At 36.3% G+C, this 24,199-nt stretch overlaps 3 protein-coding genes across 3 annotated transcripts; 2 read left to right on the top strand and 1 right to left on the bottom strand.

Annotated features, from left to right (window-relative positions):
* The first annotated feature begins 2,903 nt into the window (after positions 1 to 2,903).
* Positions 2,904 to 3,988, top strand: LOC110726471 (cytochrome P450 704C1-like). Its single transcript, XM_021905949.1, has 3 exons — positions 2,904 to 2,995; positions 3,108 to 3,398; positions 3,481 to 3,988. The coding sequence occupies exons 1-3, from the start codon at positions 2,984 to 2,986 to the stop codon at positions 3,853 to 3,855; spliced, it is 678 nt and encodes a 225-aa protein (XP_021761641.1). The 5' UTR covers positions 2,904 to 2,983; the 3' UTR covers positions 3,856 to 3,988.
* Positions 3,989 to 5,229: 1,241 nt separating this feature from the next.
* LOC110726470 (putative pentatricopeptide repeat-containing protein At1g74580) lies at positions 5,230 to 11,611 on the top strand. The gene is made up of 4 exons (XM_021905948.1): positions 5,230 to 9,140; positions 9,248 to 9,345; positions 9,755 to 9,828; positions 10,115 to 11,611. The coding sequence occupies exon 1, from the start codon at positions 6,731 to 6,733 to the stop codon at positions 9,005 to 9,007; it is 2,277 nt and encodes a 758-aa protein (XP_021761640.1). The 5' UTR covers positions 5,230 to 6,730; the 3' UTR covers positions 9,008 to 9,140; positions 9,248 to 9,345; positions 9,755 to 9,828; positions 10,115 to 11,611.
* Positions 11,612 to 15,644: 4,033 nt separating this feature from the next.
* Positions 15,645 to 19,605, bottom strand: LOC110726302. Its single transcript, XM_021905754.1, has 6 exons — positions 18,953 to 19,605; positions 18,535 to 18,868; positions 17,134 to 18,336; positions 16,577 to 16,981; positions 16,395 to 16,429; positions 15,645 to 16,284 (listed from the first exon to the last, which is right to left on the bottom strand). Exons 1-6 carry the CDS (start codon positions 19,603 to 19,605, stop codon positions 15,645 to 15,647), a joined length of 3,270 nt encoding a protein of 1,089 aa, XP_021761446.1.
* Positions 19,606 to 24,199: the final 4,594 nt, after the last annotated feature.

Genomic DNA, 24,199 nt, shown 5'->3' with positions numbered 1-24,199 from the left:
AATACAAATAAGTCCACGAAAACTCATAAAATTACATAAATTCTCTTAAGTCTCAACTCTCAACTCTCAAGTACTAGGAATACATAAATTCTCCAACGAGTTGTTTTCCCTTTGATCGCGTGATTCACACTAATGAGTCCACGAAAACAACTTCATCGTCTACATCGTTAGATTCACCACGTTGCACCTCTAAATAAAATACAATATAGAATATATTAATGATTGATAACAATGAAATAATAAATTTGGTGTAACAAAATTTCAAATACATAAAATTATTACTACCTTTCTCTATTTCCTCTAACTCTTTCAAATTTTCTTCCACATCAACAATTGGCACTTCCTTAGCTCTAAGCCAATCTTGTGTGCAAAGTAACGCTTGAACCATCTTCAATACAAAAATATTACACAAATATGTATAAACAAAGTCATATTAAGATATAAACAAACTTGATTTTATAAAATAAAAAGATAACGATGCATTACCTTAGGAGTTAAAGAACTCCGAAATGGATCTAGAGTACGACCTCCCGTACTAAAAGCAGATTCCGATGCAACGGTCGACAATGGGATGGCTAGTATGTCACGTGCCATGCGATTAAGAATCACATAACGCTGACCATTCTTACCCCACCATGTCAATGCATCTTGTTCTTCCTCCTCCGGCCCTAATTGATCATTTAAGTACCTATCCAACTCACTTATCGCATACCCACTTGTCCCCTTCAATCGTTTTGCTCTTTCTTTTAGTTTCCTCACATAATCGGAACCCACTCCTTTACTATTATCAATATCCATTGACATATTATCTCCACAATCTGGAATATTAGAAGTAGCATACATTTTTCTATATTCCTCAAATAAAGAGTAAGCGAACTCCTTCACATCATTAGCAAGTTTTGTACCCTTTTCCGGTCCATGCATATCCGTTAGTGTCAATTCAACAATGACCATCTTAGAGTGAGGGTCGAGAAGAAGAGCAACATAAATGAACTTATTCATCTTATCCACATCCCCCCAATACTTATCAAACTTTTTTTTCATTGCAATGGCCATGGCTTGAAAATTCAAGTCCTCACTTTGTTCCCAATTATTCAACATATCATACATAGAAGCAATTTCTCCTAAACCTTTATTAGCTGTCACATAATGGGAACCAGAAATTCGTTTAGTTAACAGATAAAACCCCCCTAGAAACAAAACCAACCTCTCCACTTTTTCCCAATCTTCGGGTTCGGGAGGCCTTTCATTGTCATTCAAATCCTCTCCATCAGGAAGAGATAACCCACTAAAAACACGTCGAAACTTCAAAGCCGTTTCCAACATTATGTATGTGGAGTTCCAACGAGTGGGGACATCAAAGGATAAAGAAGATTTTGAATCTATGTTTGCTTTTTGCACAAGATCTTTGAATCTAAGTATTCTTGCAGGGGAATTCTTAACATATTTCACAGCATTTCTAACTCTATCAATGCACACACCATGTTCTCTAATACCATCCCACACAATTAAATTAATGATATGAGCAATGCATCTAACATGGAGATTTTTTCCATCATTTATACATCCTGTTCTTCTAACCATTCTACTCAAGTGTGCACAAGCAACATCATTTGAAGAAGCATTATCAACAGTGACAGTAAAAAGTTTATCATCAATACCCCAATACTCTAAACATGCCTCAACTGCTTTTCCAATAGCCTCTCCTTTATGACTAGAAATTGGACAAAAATTTATGATCTTTTTATTCAATTTCCAGTCATTATCAATGAAATGAGCTGTAAGACACATATAATTAATTATTTGTATTGAAGTCCAAGTATCAGTGGTCACAGAAATTCTTTGACATGTCTTAAACATTTCTCTCAATTTCTCTTTTTCACTATAATACAACTTTAAACAATCACGAGCAATGGTAACACGAGATGGAATGTGAAATTGTGGACATGCAACTTGCACAAAGTGCCTAAAACCGGATTTTTCCACATGCTTAAATGGTAACTCATCAACAATAATCATGTGAATCAATGCCTCTCTAACATCATTCAAGTTAATAATCCTACTCCCACACTTTAATTCACTACTCTCATGTTCTTGATCAAAATACAATTTAGTTTGCTTTTCTTTGCCCTTTTCTTTTTCTATATTAATAGGATTACCGAGACATGATTCTGCATGGTTTTTAACATTTTTTGAACCATTAAGATTACCATCAGCAGCAAAAGTTTTAGGACAGAACTTACATTCAGCTCGTAGTTTTCCATTCTCGACGTACTCTAAGTAATATTTCCAATACTCAGCTTTCCTCTTACTTTTTCTGTTCCATATATATTCCCGCCCCGCTTTTAGCTTCTTATCAGGAGGCAAAGTAGATTGCAATTCTTCCATATCCTTTTCAGAAAGTGGCTGTGACGTTTGTTCAGAAAAAGAAGCAGACCGTTTGGATTGAGAGCTCTCCATCTACAATATAATTATATACAATATAAGTAATTTTAAAGTAACAATTATATACACATACCATTTTATAAAAAAAATTTAAGAGCAACTTACATTGCAAGAATAAGAATCCGTGGTTCCTTGACTTCCTTCACTCCCTGCAAGAATAAAAACAAAAATAAGAACCCCTGAACTACACACAGGTTAGCCAACTTATTTAATCTTAATAATCTGAGTCCATACTTTTAGCAGCCTAGCAGGAATAAACACAAATTTTAAAGTATAAGTTAGCTTAAAAAGTGTCCATATATACACATTAGAAATATCAATACACATTAGAAATACTTTCAACTTTCTGAAATTTATGTTAAGAAAAAAATGAGAGAGGCATTGCCCACACAACACAACACAACACAACACAACCAACTTTCTGAAATTTATGTCAATACCCAGATCCACCACTGCCCACACAACACAACACAAGTACACAACCAGCTTCATTGGCAGCCCCACCCCTAGCCGCCTTCCGTGACACTCCACCCAAATTATGGATATTCAGGTAAGATGGTGTTTTACTGGTTGTATTGGACAAAAGTGTTTTACTGATAAGATGAGCTATGTACTTTTGGAGACTTTGGAGTAACGAACTAACTTGAAATGGCTTTCTATAGGACTTGTTTATGAAGTCAACGTTAGATTCTATTTTCAAAGTTGCATTTGGAGTTGATCTAGACAGTATGTGTGGCTCAAATGAAGAAGGGAAGAAATTTGGCCAGGCTTTTGATGATGCTAGTGCTTCAACCATGTTACGATATGTAGACATCTTTTGGCCTATCAAGAAATTTCTCAACATTGGCGCAGAGGCTAAACTTAAGAGAAGTGTCAAAACTGTTGATGATTTTGTTTACAAATTAATCAGTAACAAAGTGGAACTAATGAAAAGTTCACAAAGCAATGTCTCAGTAAGTGAATCATAACTTAGAAGTCTGTAATCATATCGGTTTACTGAGGAGATTAATGCATTCTTTCTGTGTGAATTTGTAGGAAATGCAGATGAAAAAGGATGATATCTTGTCAAGGTTCCTGGAGCAGAGCGACACTGATTTGAAGTATCTGAGAGATATAATCTTGAGCTTTGTAATTGCGGGTAAAGACACAACAGCAGTTACACTTTCATGGTTTGTTTACATGCTTTGTAAACACCAGAATATACAGGAAAAGGTTGCTGAAGAAGTAAGGAAAATTACGAAAATGGAAGGAGTTGGAAAATTTTCAGAACTTGCTGCTAGTTTGACAGAAGAATCACTTGAAAGAATGCAATATTTACATGCTGCATTGACAGAAACTCTCAGACTCTATCCAGCAGTTCCAATGGTAATTCTAGCTAGTCGCAGTCAGAAAATTTCATTGCTCTCATAATCTCATTGTTTGTTCTCTTCCTTTTTATTTTTCTCTTTTGTGTTACACGTTACTTGCTGAAGTTTATGTCAATTTCAGAGGCACATTCCAACTTATCATATATCAACCAAGCTAATTTCTACCTTTCTCTCAATTTCTAATTTTGAAATCAAAATAATTGCATTTTCTCTAATTTCAAAGTCCAACCAAAAGGAGTCTAAGAAATTTAGGTACTTGACAAAAATAAACAATGCAATCATGATGAAAAACTAATTGTCCTCTGCTACAATCCCATTACCAAAACATAAAAATAAATAAATTCGAAGATAAACCATACTTGTTATCAATTCTAAACATTAAACCCTAAAACCCTAAACTTTAAACTAAAAAAAACCAAAAAAAAAAACATAAATTCGAAAGAAATTCGAAAATAAACCAAAAAAGAAAAAACATAAATTCGAAAACATTGAAGTAAAAAAAAGAAATTCAACATGCAAACATCAAATAATCATTATAAGCAATTGAAACATGAATAAACATATAAATTCTAACACTTAATTCATTATTTCGAATACAAAATACCCAAACATAATTAGATAATTTAGATTTACATTAAAAAAAAAAATAACTTACCGGAGAAATGGAAAATCGCGCAGTAGCTGTCTCATGCGGTGGTCGGTGGGCGCCTGGGCTTCGCCTGAGAGAGTGAGGAAGGCAGGAGGTGTCGGCGGTGGGCGTTGCCGCGTTGGGCTGACTCGGCTGAGACTTGCGTGACTGCGTGTCTGCGTGAGGGAGAGGGGGAGACAGCCTGTTTGTTAGGGTTAGAATGAAATGAAAGAGAATTCAAGCGTCACTCAAGGCCTCAAGCTGTCAAGCAGCAGCATTATTTTAATTTTTTTTTTTTTTTTTTTTTTTTTTTTTTTTTAAAAAAAAAAACAATTTTTCCGGGTTTCAGGTCCGGACCTGAAAACCCCGGGTTTAGACCGGGTCCGGACCGGAACCGGGAACCTTGATTTTTAAGGACCGGGACCGGACCTGAATCAACAGGTCCGGGTCAGGTCCGGTCCGGATCAGGTCGGTTCAGGTCCGGTTTCAGGTCCGGTCCAGTTTTTGTACACCCCTAGTTACTCCCTCCCTTTCGTATTAATCGCAACAGTTTTCTTTTTCATTCGTTTCATATTAATCGCAACAGTTTTCTTTTTCATTCGTTTCGTATTAATCGCAACAGTTTCCTTTTTCATTCGTTTCGTATTAATCAGAACAGTTTCTATATTTGGAAAAGGAGTCATCATTGTTTTATAAACTCTCCTACTAACTCCACTTTTACAAATATTTTATTATTTCTCTTTCTTACCAACCCCACTTACACTACTTTTTTTTTTTTTTTTATTATTTATCTCTTCCAGTAACAATACTTTATATTATATAAAATCCTTTTTTAGACTCCTCCCTAAAATTTTCTTAAACTTTGTGAACACCCTATTATTGCGATTAATACAAAACGGAGGGAGTAATCACTTTGATAAACCCTTGAAATTAAGGGGTAAAGACGTCATTTCTGATATATAGTGAAGGGTATTTGTATACTTCTTTTGTTCTTTTTTACTTGACCTATTTCTTTTATCACAATTGCTAATATAAAATGCAAAACTTTGACGATCAATAACTTTAATTCTCCATAAATAAAAATTATAATGTGTCGGGTAAGCTTGTAACCGGAGGTACCCTCAAAAGTAACGTCATTGGATGATGTTATCTTCCACCCAATTAGGGCATCGCAAGAATTGGAGAACTTATTCTTGTTTTCTTTCTCTTTCCTCCCCTTCCATGGTCATCGTTAATCTTAATGGAGAAAGCGCACAGGCAGCTGCTATAGTGAGATCAAAGTACACTTTTAGTGAAGGATACATAACTCAAAAGCCTCTTCAATGGAGAAATTAGAGTAAAAAAAATTTATATAAAAATAAAACGAATGGTTAACACCAAAAGGATAGGTGTTAGTTGCTTGCTTGTGAGCTTTCTCTCCTCTATTGATTTCTCCATTAAAGGTACTAGTGAAGTTCATTGATGAAGTATTGTCGACAGTGGGAATTACGATGGGAACAATGTATGGATGATCTGTGCGTTGGGGGATGGGTAATTAGTTGTGTTTGATTCCTCTATCTAAGAATAGTTTATCTCGACAGTGGGAAATGGGCTGGCTACTCCCCAAAAAATTAAAGATATCAAGTTACTTAAATGTATGACTCAATTTGTATTGTCAAATCTTGATCACTTTGTTTTCCTGCCCGGGGGAATTCCCAAATATAGAAAATAAATCCTTTTAACTACAAGTCCGAACTCTTGAATTTAAACTTTTTGTGTTCGGGTTGGGACTGAACAGTTTTAAATACAATATAATCGCAAGTTCTGCCGTTGTATACTTTGTGACTTTGTGTTTCCCTTTTCTAAGCTTTCTCTAGCCTCTGCCTCACTCTCGGCAGTGAGCATCTATTTCCACCTTTTAGCAATTTAATTTCAGTTCATCTCCCTTCATTCATTCGATTACCCACTTTCTTTTATTGGTATAAATCTCACTACTTTAATTCCAGGTACATTCTAATTTTCTGATTCAATTTTGAATTTTCACCTGCCTGTTTATCAATTTTAAACTCGAAAACTCCATATTTTACGAAAATCAATTTATATGCGTTCAATTTAATGTCTAATCAAGAAGAAATAACTTCTGGGTATTGCTAATTTAGATTTCTGTTGCTTTTTTCTTATTTGGAATTATGCCCACCACCTGTTCGATGAAATGACAGTGGTTCTGTTTTACTCAGTTTCATGGTATTGGTTTTGAATTATTAAAAAGGGTGTAGCTTGAAAATTTGGGATTTGGGAGATTTTCTTTGTAATGAGTAGACCCTTACTAACAAAACATGTAGCAGCTGTTATAAAACATCAGAAAGATCCTTTGAAGGCGCTCGAAACGTTTAAATCAGTTAAAAAAGAGGAGGGGTTCAAGCATAATTTGCTGACATATAAATGTATGATAGATAAGCTTGGTTCACATGGGAAATTTGAAGCTATGGAGGCTTTCCTTTCGGATATGAGAATGGATATTGATAATAGGATTGTGGAAGGAGTGTACATTGGGGCCATGAAGAATTATGGAAAGAAAGGGAAACTTCAACAGGCTGTTGATGTGTTTGAGAAGATGGATTTTTACGAATGTGAACCGTCAGTAATGTCGTATAATGCCATCATGAATATCTTGGTTGAGCATGGTTACTTCAATCAAGCTCATAAAGTTTATTTGAGGTTAAGAGATAAAGGGATTTGTCCTGATGTATACACCTATACTATCAGGATTAAGTATTTTTGTAGGACTGAGAAGTTTAATGCTGCTTTGAGGCTTCTTAAGAACATGCCTTCTCATGGGTGCGACGCCAATGCAGTTGCATATTGTACCCTCATTGGTGGTCTTTATGAACAAGAATATGGAGTTGAAGCATCGAAGTTGTTCTGTCAGATGCTTAGCCTTGGAATTTGCCCTGATATTTTTACATTTAACAAGCTGATACATGTCCTCTGCAGGAAGGGTGATGTCCAAGAAAGTCAAAGGCTTTTAAGTAAGGTTTTCAAGCGGGGGACTTCACCAAATTTGTTTACTTTCAATATATTTATTGAAGGCTTTTGTGAGGATAATTCAGTCAGTGAAGCTGCTGGTTTACTGGATAGCATCATGACTGAGGGTTTTACTCCAGATGTAGTGACATACAACTTACTGATACGTGGACTTTGTAAAAATACGGGGGCTGTTGATGCTGAACGCTATCTTCATCAAATGATTAATAAAGGGTTTGATCCAGATTCTTTCACATACAACTCCATCATTGATGCTTACTGCAAACTAGACATGGTACAAAATGCAGAGATGGTACTCCGTAATGCAAAATACAGAGGATTTACACCCGATGAATACACGTATTGCTCTTTAATTGATGGCTTATGTAAGAATGGTGATGTTGAGAGAGCCATGGTCATATTCAATGAGGCCGAGACGAAGGGATTGAAGGCAAAAGTTATTGTGTACAACACATTGATCAAAGGCCTATCTCAGCAGGGTCTGATTCTTGAAGCATTACAGATGATAAATGATATGGCTAGAGCTGGTTGCTCCCCCAATATATGGACGTATAATACAGTGATAAATGGACTATGCAAAATGGGTTGCTTGTCTGATGCGAATAACCTGGTAGATGATGCTATTGCAAGAGGATGTTTACCTGACATTTTCACTTTTAATACTCTAATTGATGGGTACTGCAAACAGTTGAAGTTGGATACGGCGATTGAACTTGTGGATAAAATGTGGGATCATGGTGTTACTCCAGATGTGATTACATACAATACTCTGTTGGACGGGCTTTGCAAGGCTGCAAAATTTGAAGCTGTAATGGGAACTTTTGAAACAATGGTGGAAAAAGGGTGCATTCCTAACCGTATTACATACAATATTCTTATTGACAGCTTCTGCAAGGCTCATAAGCTAGATAAAGCCTTAGCGTTGCTGTCGGAAATGAGGTGCACGGGTCTGACTCCAGATCTTGTAGTTCTTGGCACATTGATAAATGGTTATTGCAAGAAGGGTGATTTGGATGGAGCATACCAGCTTTTCAGAAAGATTTACCAACAATATGGACTTTCACATACGACAGCAACATACAACATTGTGATCAATGCATTTGGTGAAAGACTGAATATGGACATGGCTCAGAGGCTTTTTCATGAGATGATTGAGAAGGGCTGCCCTCCAGACAGTTATACTTATCGTGCATTAGTAGATGGGTTCTGCAACGCGGGTAATGACGATGCTGGCTACAAATTCTTCCTGAAGAAGATTGAGAAGGGATTTACGCCATCACTCACAATATGTGGAAGGGTACTCAATTGTCTTTGCTTGAAACAAAAGATCCATGAAGCTGTTAAAATTATCCACATTATGGTGCATGAAGGTATTGTTCCAGATATTGTGGAGGGTATTTTCAGCTCTACGAAAAGGGAGATAGCAGCACCAAAGATTATTGTGGAGGACTTGCTAAAGAAGAGCTATATAACTTATTATACATATGAACTCCTATATGATGGTGTTCGAGACAAAAAGCTATTGAGGAAAATTCTTCCATGAAGGCTTCTGAAGTGTCTTCCAGCAGAACATTCCTGAGCATTTGATATTGTCATTTGATGATTGCACTCGGAACCTATGCACAATTTCCTTCATATGCTCCTGGAACACAAAAAACTATATCATGAAGATGGGGGTAATGCTAACATTCGTTATCTAATTATATCTCCTTTAGCTGTGGTTGTCTTGCTTGTATCTTCAAAATTCAGCAACCATAATTCACTGCCGTTTCCTTGTATGAAGGTCTTTTATTGGTTGACTTTTTTTCCTTGGAGAAGCTACCATGACATTAGCTATCATGAAAGGATCTCATTGTTGGTTGGTTGAAGATGTTCAAATAGGTAAATATCAACAATGCCATTTGTGCATGAATTCCCTTCTAGAATTTTCTTTCCAGTTTGATGAATATATTGGCTGTGTTGGACCTGGTTGCCATGATTTGGACCCTTAAAGTTGCTTCCGATTCTCAACCACTTATAGCATTGTACACTGCTTAATTTTCTTCCTTTGTTCAGCTGGATGGATACTAATATGGTTTAACTTCAGAACTTATGGTATCTTCTTAAAAGAAAAAGGTCAATTGCTATTTGATAAGGGACATTTACTGATTTTAATTTATTTCTCTTTCAAGTTGCATTGTCATATGAAATTATTAAGAGTAAAAAAAATAATATTTGAGTATAGAATACCTAATTACTTATAATAAATAGACCTGTTTTGGAGTACTGTTGACCCAGTTTTGGAATGCAGAGGCTATATGGAAGCTGGAAACTAATGCTGTATCAACCTGTTTGCTTCCGAGAATTACATTCTCTGTACTTGAGGTAACTGCTACTTGATGCTTTGAGCGTAAGTGCATTCGAGTATTACTAAATAATTTTGGAGTAAGGAAAATCTGTGTTATAAGACTGTTTACAAGCCTATGGAGTATCAGTGGGGAGGTCATTTGGTACTATTATCTCAAACCATGAGTTTGTGGGTTGAATCCCATTATCATTGCATTTTGTGTGGAAATAATTTTGTTGTATGGGCCCTTAAGGCTGAAGTCCCTCCCCACTGTTGTCTCATTTTTCCCTTTATTCCGATCTGATAATTATTTTTCTTTGTCAGATTCCGTGCTCAACTGTTCACCAATCGATGTATATGACCTGTTTGCCAGTACATGTTGAAACAAACAGGAGGAAAGCACAAGCTACTCATATTTGAAGACTGCTTGATCTCCATGGGTTAGATCATCTGGTTAATATGGCTAACCCAATTCTCTGAAGCAGCATGGATTGACAGCATAGCAAGTTCAGACATTCAAATTTGGTTCTGCAGCCTAAGCAGATGCAGCAACCCATACAGGTATGCTAGAGGGCAAAGCTCATATCTATCTGCATGATGAGATGCATATAATTCTCTCACTTTATGCTGTGTTAATTGTATGCTATCTATGGCTAGGGTATTGGGTAAATTAGCTGAATACTGCTTACCACACTTCAGAAATCACTAGTGCTTTGTAAAGTACTTGCTAAGAATTTAAAAAATAGGGCAAAATTCAATCCTTGTAAAGCTAGTCAAAACAATTCTCTGAATAGTGATTACCACATGTCTAAAAGATACTTTTTTTACAAGATTTATTTGGAAAAATAATTACGTTATGGACAGCCAAGCTCTCAATAGAAGGCTGTAGTTTCGAGACATAGGAAGCTCTCTCGAAGAGTAAACTAAACCTGTATTTGTACATTAACTCTTCAAACCGGAAAAGATTTCTAGTTTCCAATTGTATTTCACAACTAGATACTTTGTGGATCGGAGGGAGTACTAGGCCAACAAAGGTCAGTAATGCATAGTCATAGAGCTGTCAAAAGTTGATCCGATCCGAAAAACCGACCCGAATCCCATTATTAACCGACTCGTTTAAACTCGGAAAAATGGTGACCCAAACTTGATATGATCCGACCTGAAACCAACCCTAGACCCGAGTTAATCCGAGTATTTGAGACCTAAACTCGAACATGAACCGACTTGGAGATGACCCGATCTGAATATAACCCGTAAATTATTGACCTGAACCGAACCTGACTTGAATCGAGATTGACCCAAACCCGTTTTAACCCGTTACAACCCGAATTTAACCCGACCTATTACTAAACCGACCCGAATTTAACCCAACATGTTACTACCTCGACCCAAATTTTACCCGACCTATTACTAACCCGACCCGAAGTTCAACCCGATCTGTTACTATCCCGACCCGAAATCAACACGACTTGTTATTGACCCAACCCAAATTCAACCCGAATAGTTCCTGACCCATTTCGAACTCAACCTAACCTGTTATTGACCTGATCCGATTTCAAATCAGCTTAAATTCAATTTAGACTACATATTTAATATTGATCAAAGTATAGTTATATAGTTACGTTGTCACTTGTGCAGTTGTGTGCTTGTACAAACGAGTTTTTTTTCTCTAATTTTATTATTTTTTCTAATTTTATTATTCATTGCCTATTTAATCTTATTTAAACGTTTTAAATAATGTCATTCAAATGTTTCGAAAAAAAAAAAATAATGCCATTAAAAAAAATGTTAACTCGGAGATGAACTTATAAAAAATAAGCAAGTTTAGATAATTTCAAAGATAATTTTAATATGAACTTATAAAAAAAGAAATTGATAATGATTAAATGTAAATTTTAGTACATGTAATGTTAACAAATCGACCCAAAAAATGTACCCGAACTCGATATGACCCGACCTGAAATCAAGCCGAAATCCATAACCCAATATTTGAGACCCGAACCCGAACATGACCCGACTTGGAAATGACCCGACCTGATTGTAACTCGGAAATTATTGACTTGAATTGAATCCGACTTGAACCCGAGAATGACCCAACTTAAAAATGATCCGACTTGATTATAACCCGTAAATTATTGACTTGAACCGAACCTAACTCGGACCCGAGAATGACCCGACTTGATTATAAACCGCAAATTATTAACTTGAACAGAGCTCGACTTGAACCTGAGAATGACCCTAACTCATTTTAACCCGTGAAAACCCGATCTATTATTTATCCGATCCGAATGTAATCTGACTTGTTATTGACCCAACCTAAACCTGATAAGATGTATGACCCGATGTGAGCCGACTCAAGCATGACCCAACCCGAACCCGACCCACGTAGATTACTACATTAACCCGAATTGACCCGACCCACACTTACCCGACCCGTTTACCCGAACCAGTTTACCCGAATTGACAGCTTACTACTAAGCACCCGGGCAATCTGGCATGATGAGCTGCGGTAAAAGACTAAAATCACATCAAATTAAGACATATTCTTAGGTGACTGACTTTGAGGATGTAACCATTTTACAATGGCAACCCATTAGGCCATAATAACCATAGACATTAAGCTTAATCTTTCATTAAAAGCCAAAATTATAACATTAGAACATACTTTTTGACCAAAACATCAAATTTTGATTTGAACATGGAAAACAACCTTAAGATTCAACTTTAATCGAGGAGAATTAGATTTTATTTATTTTTCTTTAAAGTAACTTAATTCCACACGTACTGGATGACTTTGTTAGTTGGAACTTTAGAAGACTTCAAGAATTTCTTTTTTTACACATTTAAAAAAAAAAAAAAAAAAAAAAAAAAAAAAAAAAGAAAGACTTTACTTTTTTAAAAGTTGCCATACTACTTCTTTCACCCTAAATTTCACTCAAGCAATGCATTTCCAAATGGCAGATGCTTTGCTTCGTCAAAGTTTGCTTTATACGGAGTAAGAGTTACTCCTATATTGCAACGAACATTCTATAATAAATGTATGATGTATCATTATATACTATTAGTGAAACACAAAGTAAAAGTAACATGCACTACTACAAAAAATGCATTAGGAATTCCAATAATAAAGAGGGTCTCTTAATATTTTCTTTTTCATCACCTATACATACTCTGTAAAAAAAGTGACATGCACCACTAATTAGTTACCTTATAAATTTATGCATTCTCGAACCGAATTTGGAGGTTTTTATAGTTCATAAATTGTGCAATGATACAAAAGATGGTTGCCGGAAAATAAAGGGTGTACAATATTAGTCCAATGGTTGTTATACTAGTATGGTACATACCCAACATACCAATTTTTCTCTAGCTCCATGTCGGGGGAGCCTCCCATGCGTAGCGGATACGCTGATGATTTTGGAATTTAAGATGTACTAAATTATTACAAGAGTGTATCATGGACCTATATTTGTTGTCCATTTCCCACTAGTCCACATAACACAATTTAATAAATTATTTAAAAATGGTTAAAACTTGATAAAAGAATGCATTATTGGTTTTTCACCTAAAAGTTTTACTACACAAGCACAACAGTTTAGGTGGGTTTGATCAATTGAAGTATAGTACCAATTTTGGACCATCCCATTTGAAAAGGGGTATCCAAAATCTTTTGTTGACATTGACAACCAATTATATTTTGACTATTTTATGTTTGTGTTCTTTAGCTAATTTCATTCACTATTTTCTTGATCGTCTATATCTAATAATACTTCTACTCATAATATTTTGTACTCTGTTTTTAGTTTTGAGGATGTAGATTAATTACTACCTCCGTTACATATTAGTTGTAATTTTAGAATATTTTATCTTTCATAAATAATACTCAAAGTTGCGACTAATATGTAACGGAGGTAGTATATTGAATTGAATTAAGTTTAGAAATATAATCAATCAAACACTAACTATGCTTTATATTATTCTACCCTACAATATTTTTAACTATGTATCAAAGTAAATTACTATTGTGATAATTTAACATAAAGGCTGAGATTATAACTATACACAACATGGGACAATGTTTAGCATTAATTAATTTTGAGTCAAAAGTTGTGACGGTATAAACACAATCTTAATGATCTGAATTTATTTTCTTTAACATTTTTGCCAATATAAAAATGTAACACTTTAACATTTATAATTACATGAAGATAATAAAGCCAACCTTAGCTTCCTTGTGGGGGAATAAATGTGAAAGGCTCAAAGACATCAATTTAGTTTCTTTAGTAGGTGAGGAGTATCATTGAAGTTTGATCTTTCCCTAAAAATAACATGCTTTTGTAAGACATATTAGGCCCTCACCCTAAGGAAACGAGCAAATTTATTCACCTTATAAGTCTAACTCTATGACTATGTTTAGAAGATTGGGACCCATGAAAAGTTTAAGTCATTTCACATCCTTTTACTTTTTTTTTTTTTTGGATTATAAAAAGTTTCATCAATTTATCAATTACAAAGTTTGGTTATGAGTGTACACTTGGATTATGTGCAATAATTACCTCTTTAATCCCTTCATCAAGGTGGCTTAATGGACTTATTGTCTTCAATCATGAGAACATAAATTTACCTTATCAAGTACACTTAATGAATGCTAATAAGTTGCAATCAGCCCTTATCATCCACCTTTTCTTTTCTAATTGCCGTGGTTTTTGGCTTTAAATCAATGCGGACCTAATCGCATATGCATGTAACATTCCTTAAATCCAATCTTGCAAACCAACCACGTTCATAAACATAAGTAATTAGTTATTTGATCCGTGCAATACACTAATACTATAGGGTATAGGCTGATATGCATACTATCATATAGTAAAAGAGACAAAGTAAAAAAATTTGGGTATGTGAGAAAGATCAAGTTAAGGAAATTTATTTAGTAATAAGGTGAACAATTTATGGGGTAATAGGGTAAAAAAATGGTTGAAAAAAAAAAAAGTAGAAAAAGGTAGGGAAAAAAAAATCCCCTAGACAAATAGTGAATAGAACAAAAGAAAAATAAGGCAGAATTTAGTATATATTTTTATATTGGCAAAAGTGGAAAAATATAACAGAGAGGAGTGAAGTTGGTGTTGTACCTCTAACTTGATTCAATGTCATCTTTACCTAAATTTGCTTTTATATTGCGTATTAGTACCTACTTACTCGTGCTAATAATTATTTGATTAAAAGGTTAAGAACCAAACTTATACATAATTTTCTTAAAAAATGCATGTAAGCATGATTTTATGCTAGGTATATTGACACGTAGTTAATGAATAACCCAATCTTTTTTTTTTTTTTTTTTTTTTTTGACAAGAATGAATAACTCAATCTTAAATACAAAGTATATACAGAGTAGTAGATGACTTTTTTTTTTTTGGTTCTTTTCATGTTAGTTTAATTATAAAGTATGTTTTCATTATATCAAACTTTCATAATTTCAAAAAAAAAAAAACATACTATGTAATTTATATCTAATTAAAGGAACTTTTGTTTACATTGAAATGATCATTTTAATCTTGTGTGATTAGAATAAAAATTAATGATACGGAGTACTTTCTTAGAATAAGGAGCAAGAACATAAAACCTCACGAGTCACTACTATTTTCCGAAAAACTATTGGCGCATAGCGTCTATTGATTTGCTAATGTATAGGATGGCAAAGTTGTTATTAAGTGGAAGTTTGTCTCATGAAAGTGGGCCAAAGTGGAAGGAATTTTGGTGGAAAATATAATGGTAAAAAGTACCACTATACATTATACATGCATAATAGTACACATGAATGTACCTTTTTTTTTTTGAGGAAAGCAGTAAGAAACATTTAATTAATAGACAGAGAATCCAAAAGTACATATGGGGAAATCTCATTTGGAACAAGATTATCCCAGAGTTGTTCACTACCATACGACACTAATCTAGCTAAATGATGGGCAACAAAGTTTCCCTCCCATTTTACATGAGACCAAGAAATGGAAGAAAAACCCGTACAAGCATAGACAATGTCTTCTAAAATGCCACCAACAGCCGCCGGAGAGAAAGACCCCTTCTTAAGCTTAGAAACAAGCAATAAAGAATCAGACTCTAGAATAATATTGGCCAATTTCTTCTCCCTTGCCTTCTTTATGCCAAATAGAGCTGCTTTGCATTCAGCCACCAACGGTTCCCATCTCGCCCTTGTTCTACACACTGCCGAGAAGAGGATGCGCCCTCTGTCATCACGAGCTATAGCTCCTAAACCCACCCAGCCATTTTCTGTAATTGTGGCATCCACATTAACCTTCACAAAGTCGATAGGAGGGGGCACCCATATTGGACTACCTACTGGTTCGCCTGGAGAAGTAGTATTCCCATAAATTCTCTCAGTATACTCACCGAAATCAGTCACTAACCTGCTATGCCTGAGAAGGAGGGCCACATCCGAGTCCCAAACACTTTCAAAGACCCATTTATTACGACGAAACCTTATTAACCATAAGAGAAATAGACTTTTTTGATAAGTCTCTGTTGAGAGATTTTTAGCCCAATCAAGCAGCATTTCTCCAAAAGAATTCGGTATACTTCTGTTAAGCACCTCATGGCAGCCACATCTAATCCATAATTGTCGAGCTTTTGAACATAACACCACAGCATGGATCACGTTTCATCATCCATTCCACAACAAGGGCAGCTTTGGTCTTCTGTAAGATGCCTGTGATGTAATAAATTTCGGGTGGGCAGGGAGTTCGAGCTACATCGCCACAGGAAATGACAAACCTTTGGAGTCACCTTCGCCTTCCATATCTCGACCCAGAATAATTCGAAGTTATCAAGTGCAAGAGATTTTCCCAGGATATATGCTGTTTTAACACTGTAGAAACCGTCTTTAGACCATGCCCAGGAAAGACTATCCTTCGGCATGCGCTCACTTAAAGGGATAGTGAGGATGGCCCGCTTATCTCTTTCGTTAAAGATGGTCTCTACTTTGTTCGAGTCCCAACAATGGTTTTCTTTATCGAAAATCTCATCCACCTTCGTACAGAGGTCCTGCCGGGCTTCCGTAGTCACAAACCGACTCTCATCATCGATCAGCCAGGGGTCAGTCCATACATTAATATTCTGACCATCCCCAACTCTCCATAAAATCCCCTCCTTAACTAGAGCTTTGGAGCTCCAAATACTCTGCCAGGAGTAGCTTGAGATTGGACCCAGAGCAGCCTCAAAAACAGACGTATGGGGGTAGTACTTGGCCTCGACGACTCGGCTCACCAAGGATTGCTCATTTGTTGCTAGACGCCAGAGCTGCTTACCTAAGAGAGCTGTATTAAACACACCCAAATCTCGAAATCCCATGCCCCCAGACATTTTGGTTGGCATAAAGTGTCCCAATTTTTCCAGTGAATTTTCCTCCCCTTATCATTTGAACCCCACCAAAAACGAGCCATCATGGCATGAATTTCTTGAATTAATCCTTCCGGAAACCTGTATACCCCCATTAAATATGTTGGGATAGCCTGGATGATTGATTTGAGGAGAACCTCCTTCCCTGCTCTTGACAAGAATTTTTCCTTCCAACCTTGCACTTTCTTCCAGATACGATCCTTAACAAAGGCAAAAATCGCTTTCTTCGATCTCCCCACTACAGTTGGCAGTCCAAGATACTTAACATGATTATCAACCATTTCCATGCCAAGAATAGAGCTAAGAGTGATCCGAGATGGCAAATGAACACCTTTACTGAAAGAGACCTCCGACTTTTCCAGATTAATTTTTTGCTCGGAAGTTGCTTCATATTTGTTGAGAATGTCGACAATTATTGAACATTCCTGTCTGGTGGCCCTGGTAAATAAAAGGTTGTCATCTGCAAAGAATAAGTGAGTGATTTCCGGACCATTTCTGCTAGCCCGTACTCCATGGATTAGATTCCTCTTTGACGCCGTCTGTAACATTCTAGATAAAACATCAGCAACTAAGATAAAAAGATAGGGGGAGATGGGATCACCTTGACGGAGTCCTCTAGAGGGAGTGACCAGGTCCGAGGGAACACCATTAATAATGAAAGAGTATCGAACCGTAGTAACAAATGCCATGATGGTATCAACCCAGGCTCCGGCAAATCCCAATTTAACCAACAATTTTCTCAGGAAGCCCCACTCCACCCTGTCATACGCTTTGCTCATATCTAATTTCATTGCAATCGATCCCCGACGACTCTTGGATCTCTTCTTCATGGTGTGGAATAACTCTAGGGCGATCAAAGCATTATCTGTGATCAAACGCTTAGGAACAAAGGCACTCTGATTCTCAGTGACCATTCCCTGAAGTAGCGGCTTTAGTTTGTTCGCCACAGATTTTGAGGCTAACTTGTAAAGCACGTTGCACAGAGCAATTGGACGAAATTGGGATATACAAGTAGGTTCTTTCACTTTCGGGATAAGAACAACATTAATACGGTTTATACTATCAAGAGGAATTCTACCAGAAATAATATTATTAATAAATCTAGTCACATCATCACCAACTATATGCCAATATTTCTGATAAAAGATTGCATGAAGTCCATCAGGGGCCTGGAGCCTTGCATGGGCTCATCTGAGAAAGTGCAGAGTAAATTTCATCTTTGGAGTAAGAGCGACATAAAGATAAGTTCATACCTTCTGTCACCATAGAGGGGACATTATCAAGCACCTCATCTGCCAGGTCCTCGTCAACTTCCCCCCTAGCGAACAGGTTACCATAAAAATCGAGGATGACTTTTTCAACATTTCCTTCCCTGTTTGCCACTCGCCTTCTGCATTTTTTAGACCCTTAATTCGATTTTTACTCCGTCTCTGGCCTGCCTTATGATGGAAGTACTTGGTGTTCCGGTCCCCATCCTTGATCTCAGAACCCCTCGATCGAAGATACCAGTATGCCTCGTTCTTTTCATGGAGGTCATCAAGGATACCCTCCAATCTATTACATTCGGCATAATTACTGTGGGAGCGCACCTGGTTTTGAAGTTCCTTAAGAGCATCTTCTGTTTCAGCAATTCGTTCGCCTAAATTGTCAAACTTGTCTTTGCTCCACCTGGTTAAATCATGGGCAACAGTCAGCAGTTTATTTGGCATGTCTAGATGACGCTTGATCCTTGGAGAGCGAAAAGGGGACTACACTGGATCTGTACGGCTTTCCCAAGAATTCCGTATCACATCCTCCACCCCCTCTGCCAGCAACCAACAAGTCTCAAACCGGAACCTCTTTTTTCTTGACTTTTTCTTCGAAATTCTTCTAGCCTCCGTATCTAGAACAATACCCACATGATCCGTCCTGAATTTTGTTAGGTGAGTCACATGAGCTTGATTGAACCATGCACACCATCTTGGGCAAGCCACAAATCTGTCAAGCCTTTCTCTAATAAAACCCGTTTGATCATTTCCACGTTCCCAGGTCACCCACGAACCATCATGGCCAAGGTCCCTCATATTACACTCGTCAAGGACCTCCCTGAAAGCATCCATAGCACGCTGCTCCCTCAAAGCACCCCCAGATTTCTCTTCGGCACATAGAATCTCATTGAAGTCGCCACCTAACACCATGGGATGGGGGGAGTTCTGGTAAATATCACGTATAAGTGCCCAGGTATTATGTTTTTGAGCCCTGTCCACCCACCCATAGACTCCAACAAATCTCCAAGTCCGGCCCCCATTCTCAGAAAAGTCACCGCAAATGTGATCAGAATATGAAACCAGCGAAAAAGAAATCCCCTCCCTCCAATATACACAAAGACCTCCTGACTTACCAAAACTATCAACTCCAAACGCCATAGAAAAACTAAACTTATTTTTTAAATTTTCAGAATTTTTTCTACTAATCATAGTTTCACACAAAAAAATAAAATTCGGGCTTAACTTATTACTCCAATGACGGAGAGCTCGAATTGTACGAGAGTTGCCCGCCCCTCGACAATTCCAACAGAGAATTTTCATTGTTTTTCAGGGGGTTGGACAGCCCCAACACCCCCTACTTGATTTACCCCATCATCAACAGAAGACAAGGTTAAAGTTTTTTGTTTTTTAGTCATTTTGTGCAGCTGAACTCAGGTCATCACTAGAAGTACTTTCCATACGTCTCTTTTTAGCAGTCGCTCTACTAACAGTATCACCCCCATGCACCATGAAGTCCCCTTCAACTACTGCCTCCCTTCTTCTGATGGTCACTCTCTTGCAAGTCTTGGTCACAGGAAGATCATGTTCCATTTCCACCACATCTGGATCATTATTGATACAAGTGACATTGTCTTTGCTTCCCACTCCTTGTTCCTCAGTTGAATCCCCAGCCCCAATATCACCAACAACCCCTTCAACAAGGCTCTTCAACCTCAACACTTGTTTAGATGTTTTGGGGTCGATAACTCTAATCAATTCGGCTTCTTTCGGCTTCTTTCGGCTTAGGGGGTGGAAAGTTTAGCTTACGAGCTACCCCTGGGGGCCCTAGTTTCACAGCACCCGGGTCATTATAACACGGAGTACGGCCTTTCCTCACCGAGAACAACCCCTCCTTCCATCTCCTCTCCTTTGCAATTTCATTCTCAGATTTTCGAATAAGTCTCCTTGGTGATGCACGCAACCAGGGACCATATTCGAAGACAACTTCATCCCCCATCCCTCTTGTCTCCTCCTTAAAAGCACAGCCTCCTTCCGTATGATCCAATCTGCCAAAGTAAAAGCAGAAATCCTCTAACCTCTCGTATTTCAGGGATATCCACTTCGAGGCCGATCTACCGACTGCCAAGAACAATCCCCGTCGGAGCGGTTGTTCAATGTCTATCATTACTTTCAGCCTCAAAAACTCACCCCAACCCAAGGGCTCCGATTCATCCAGCTCCAAGAAGATCCCCAAATAATCACCTATCTCAATTAGGGTCTTTCGATTTCTTTTGCTAAAGGGAACATCAAGAAGTCTGACCCACATCGGGGCGAACCTGAAAACCACCTCTGATGGTTGTTCCTCTCCATCGATTTCCTTGAGTATAAGTAACTTGCCATCAAAGAGCCATGGACATCCGTCAAGAACTTTCTCCTTATCAACCTCGCAAAGGAATTGGAACACAAATAGATTTGTCTCTAACATTTTAATTATCACTTTGTCCTGCAATCTCCATACTGTCATTAACGTACGTTTCATCGCTTCCACATTGAAAGGTTTCGAAGTCAACAACTTCCCAACCAATGATAAAGCAATTTGATTTTGCGTACCATCATCATCTACTTCTACCGACCGATCCCCAAAAACCTTCGATTCTTCTTCTGTAAGTTTAATTTTCTCGAAATCATGCAAAAGACCTTCAGCCATAATGAAAGTCGATGAGAATTACGTAGAGAACTTGAAAATTGGGTGAAAATTATGGGAATTAGGGTAATTTTGTGACAAAATTGCTAGAAACTGACAAACCCTAGGCGAGGGACTCATCGAACCCTACTCGAGGGACTTGTAGATGCAAATAACGTTTAATTGTTTCCACACATGAATGTACCTCTGTAGCATAATAGTACACATAAATGTACCATTGTAGCATAATAGTACACATGAATGTACCACGGTAGAAAAAAATCAAACGAAAAAAAAATTGAAAACCCTAAAACGCCCTCCTATATACATGCTAAATCAATAGGTGCTATGCGCCTATATGCATCCCTATTTTTCCACTAAAAATAATCTCTATTACGTATGTCAAGGGCAAGGAGTGAGGTAATGGTATCCACCTAAAATATTTAAATGTCATTAAGTTTCACTTATTCTTTATAAATAAGGAAAATTTATAAATCCGTTTTTCTCGAAATTAAAAAATATCACCCATAGAGCATCACTCTTTTCCTATTTCGGCCAGTATTACGACATAGGGGGGCCACATAAATAGGTAATCTTTTTGGCCATTCAATTGCATAGCAAGTGTATACACTCGACCCCAATTTGACAAATAACATAAGATAAGTCGGGATCATGTAAAAAAGGGAGAAACATAAATTTTTGGTGTAGAAAGAGCTAAAAAAGAAGTATTGATGTAGATAAGAGTTAATCTCAAGTTTTAGATTTCACTTTTAAAACTTTAACTAATTAAGCTAGTTAACATTTATAAAATAGAGCAAGTTAATGTATCATCTATATTATATATGTATATGCTACTAATTAATTTAATTACTTGATTAAAGGTTTGCAGGGGTGCTTATCGAGCGAGTCGATCACGAGCTAAGGGGTCAACTCGACACGAAAACTTTTTACATGTGCTTAACTCGTGCTCGCTAAAGTTTCGAGCTAATAAAACATGTTTAACTCGTGCTCGTTAAAGTTTCGAGTCGAGTCAAGTAGCTCACGATCTACTCGTTAAAGTTTTGGCCCTTCTATAATTATATGCCTTTATTTTTTTTGTTCAGTTTATATTGTTTTCTTATATATATATATATATGTATATATATATATATATATATATATATATATTATTAAAGATTTACTCTTTCTTTTTTGATAATATAAATTAACACTTATTAAGTGTCAAATTTGTTTAAACATGGTAACTTTATTTGTAAATTCTATATTAATAAAATATATTATCGAGTTGCTCACGATCTTATCGAGTCGAGTTAGAGTTTGCTCAACTCGTGCTCATTAACATCTCGAGTCGAGTCAAATTCGAGTCGAGCTAACTCGAGCCGAGATTTTGACCGATTGTTAATCGATCGAGTTCAAGTTGCTCGCGAGCTGCTCAACTCAATTAGCACCTCTAGATTTGAGTGGTATTCAAAACTTGAAATCAAAATGTCATCAATATGACACCTGAATTTGTCTAGAATTATCTCTTTGAAAGTTAATTGGGGGATTCACGGGGAGGGTCCTGGTCTTATCATGTAATTCCACATTTCCACTTCATATAATTGAAAATCAAATAATTAATCATATGACCATGTATATTAACCCTACAAAAAGCTACATTCATTTGTACGTATTACCATCAAACAACGATGTGCTTAATAAACTATAATAACTTCCTTAATTAGCTAACTGTTTGTAATATTTTTTGGTGCACGTAACTTTTTAATTAGTTCATCAATCAACCAACAACATAATTAGCAAGAAACACCACATAGATAATTTTGCATTAACAATAGTATTGGTGTAACTTTTTGGGTGATTAGCGTGAACTTGTAAAGGGAGAATAATAAGTGGAGTTTGTGCACATGACAATGGTCCAAAATTAAGGTAGATACTATAATCTAAATTAATGAATGCTTGGAAATAATTAAGAATTGAGGAATCTCTTAAACCACCTTCCACTAATTACAACTTTATCTAGTTTAATTAGCAGCATCAAATTATGATAATGTTTTATAGATAAGAAATTACAAAATTACAACCCCAAGAAACCTCAAAGGTTAATTATGCCATAATCTCTTTTCTTCAACGCATGGGATCAACACATATAATACTAGCAAGTGTATAAAATTATTTATTACGCCATTAAATAATTTAGATGTGGATTTACACTCACCATATTATATTCTAAATTTTATCTAAATCTTTTCTTTGACGTCCAATGATTTTTATATGATTACTACAATAAACATAAAATTTGATCAATTATGAATTTAATATAACAAATTTACATCATAAAATCTAACACACTTCTGCATGACTTTTATAGTCTTGTAGTATGATGACTATGATCATTCATCAAAGAGGTTTGAATAACTCACATGAACTTGTGTAATGAAAGCTTATCTGATTTCTTTGACACTACTCAAAGAATTGATAATTGTTGCAAAGTTGGAAAAGAATAACAAATATAAAAGTATTGTAATAATATAATAATTAATCGAGTAAACTTGGGTACATAATATTGCTATTCCGCTGTGAGCATAATAACATTGACAAATGAGACAAATTTATTTTAAAATCAAGAGAAAACAACATAAAATGAGAATTATCGAGGCAAAAAAACCAAAATTATACTGCCTCCGTCTAAATAAACAGAATAATTAGTCGACAATACTTAACAATTTGACATCATAATTGGAAACTCAATATAAAGTTGGATTGGAGGCTTCAAGATTGTGGCCTAAATTGTAGGAAAATTTGCACTCCAAATCTTCTTATCTTATTAATCACAATATTATAACAAAACCATGATTACAATCACTCTTTACCACTGTATAAACTATTGACCAAATTTAATCCCACAATCCCCACTTTAAAGTGGACATACATGCAACTCCATCCATTTCTTCCATTTTTACAACTTTTTCATAACTTTGACTAAAAATCACAAATTTAAACACCAATGTAATAATAATCAAAGCATGACGATTGCATTACCTCAATTAAAAGTCATCATAAAACTCGTATAAATACTACCTTACCATAACC

Source organism: Chenopodium quinoa, unplaced genomic scaffold (assembly GCF_001683475.1).
Source record: "Chenopodium quinoa cultivar QQ74 unplaced genomic scaffold, ASM168347v1, whole genome shotgun sequence".
In the NCBI taxonomy this organism is placed as follows: Eukaryota; Viridiplantae; Streptophyta; class Magnoliopsida; order Caryophyllales; family Amaranthaceae; genus Chenopodium; species Chenopodium quinoa.
Note: the sequence above shows the minus strand (reverse complement) of the source record. Positions and strands in the feature narration are given on the sequence as shown.

Bases quoted from the DNA above. Each gene is read 5' to 3' on its own strand.
- LOC110726471 (XM_021905949.1), top strand. The intron at 3,399-3,480 runs GTAAGTGAATCA...GTGAATTTGTAG, and splicing joins GTTCACAAAGCAATGTCTCA to GAAATGCAGATGAAAAAGGA.
- LOC110726470 (XM_021905948.1), top strand. From the start codon at position 6,731: ATGAGTAGACCCTTACTAACAAAACATGTAGCAGCTGTTATAAAACAT.
- LOC110726302 (XM_021905754.1), bottom strand. From the start codon at position 19,605: ATGGCGTTTGGAGTTGATAGTTTTGGTAAGTCAGGAGGTCTTTGTGTA. The intron at 18,869-18,952 runs GTAGTCCCCTTT...TGATTTAACCAG, and splicing joins GAAAGCCGTACAGATCCAGT to GTGGAGCAAAGACAAGTTTG. The intron at 16,430-16,576 runs GTTTGTCATTTC...TATGTTCAAAAG, and splicing joins AGGCGAAGGTGACTCCAAAG to CTCGACAATTATGGATTAGA.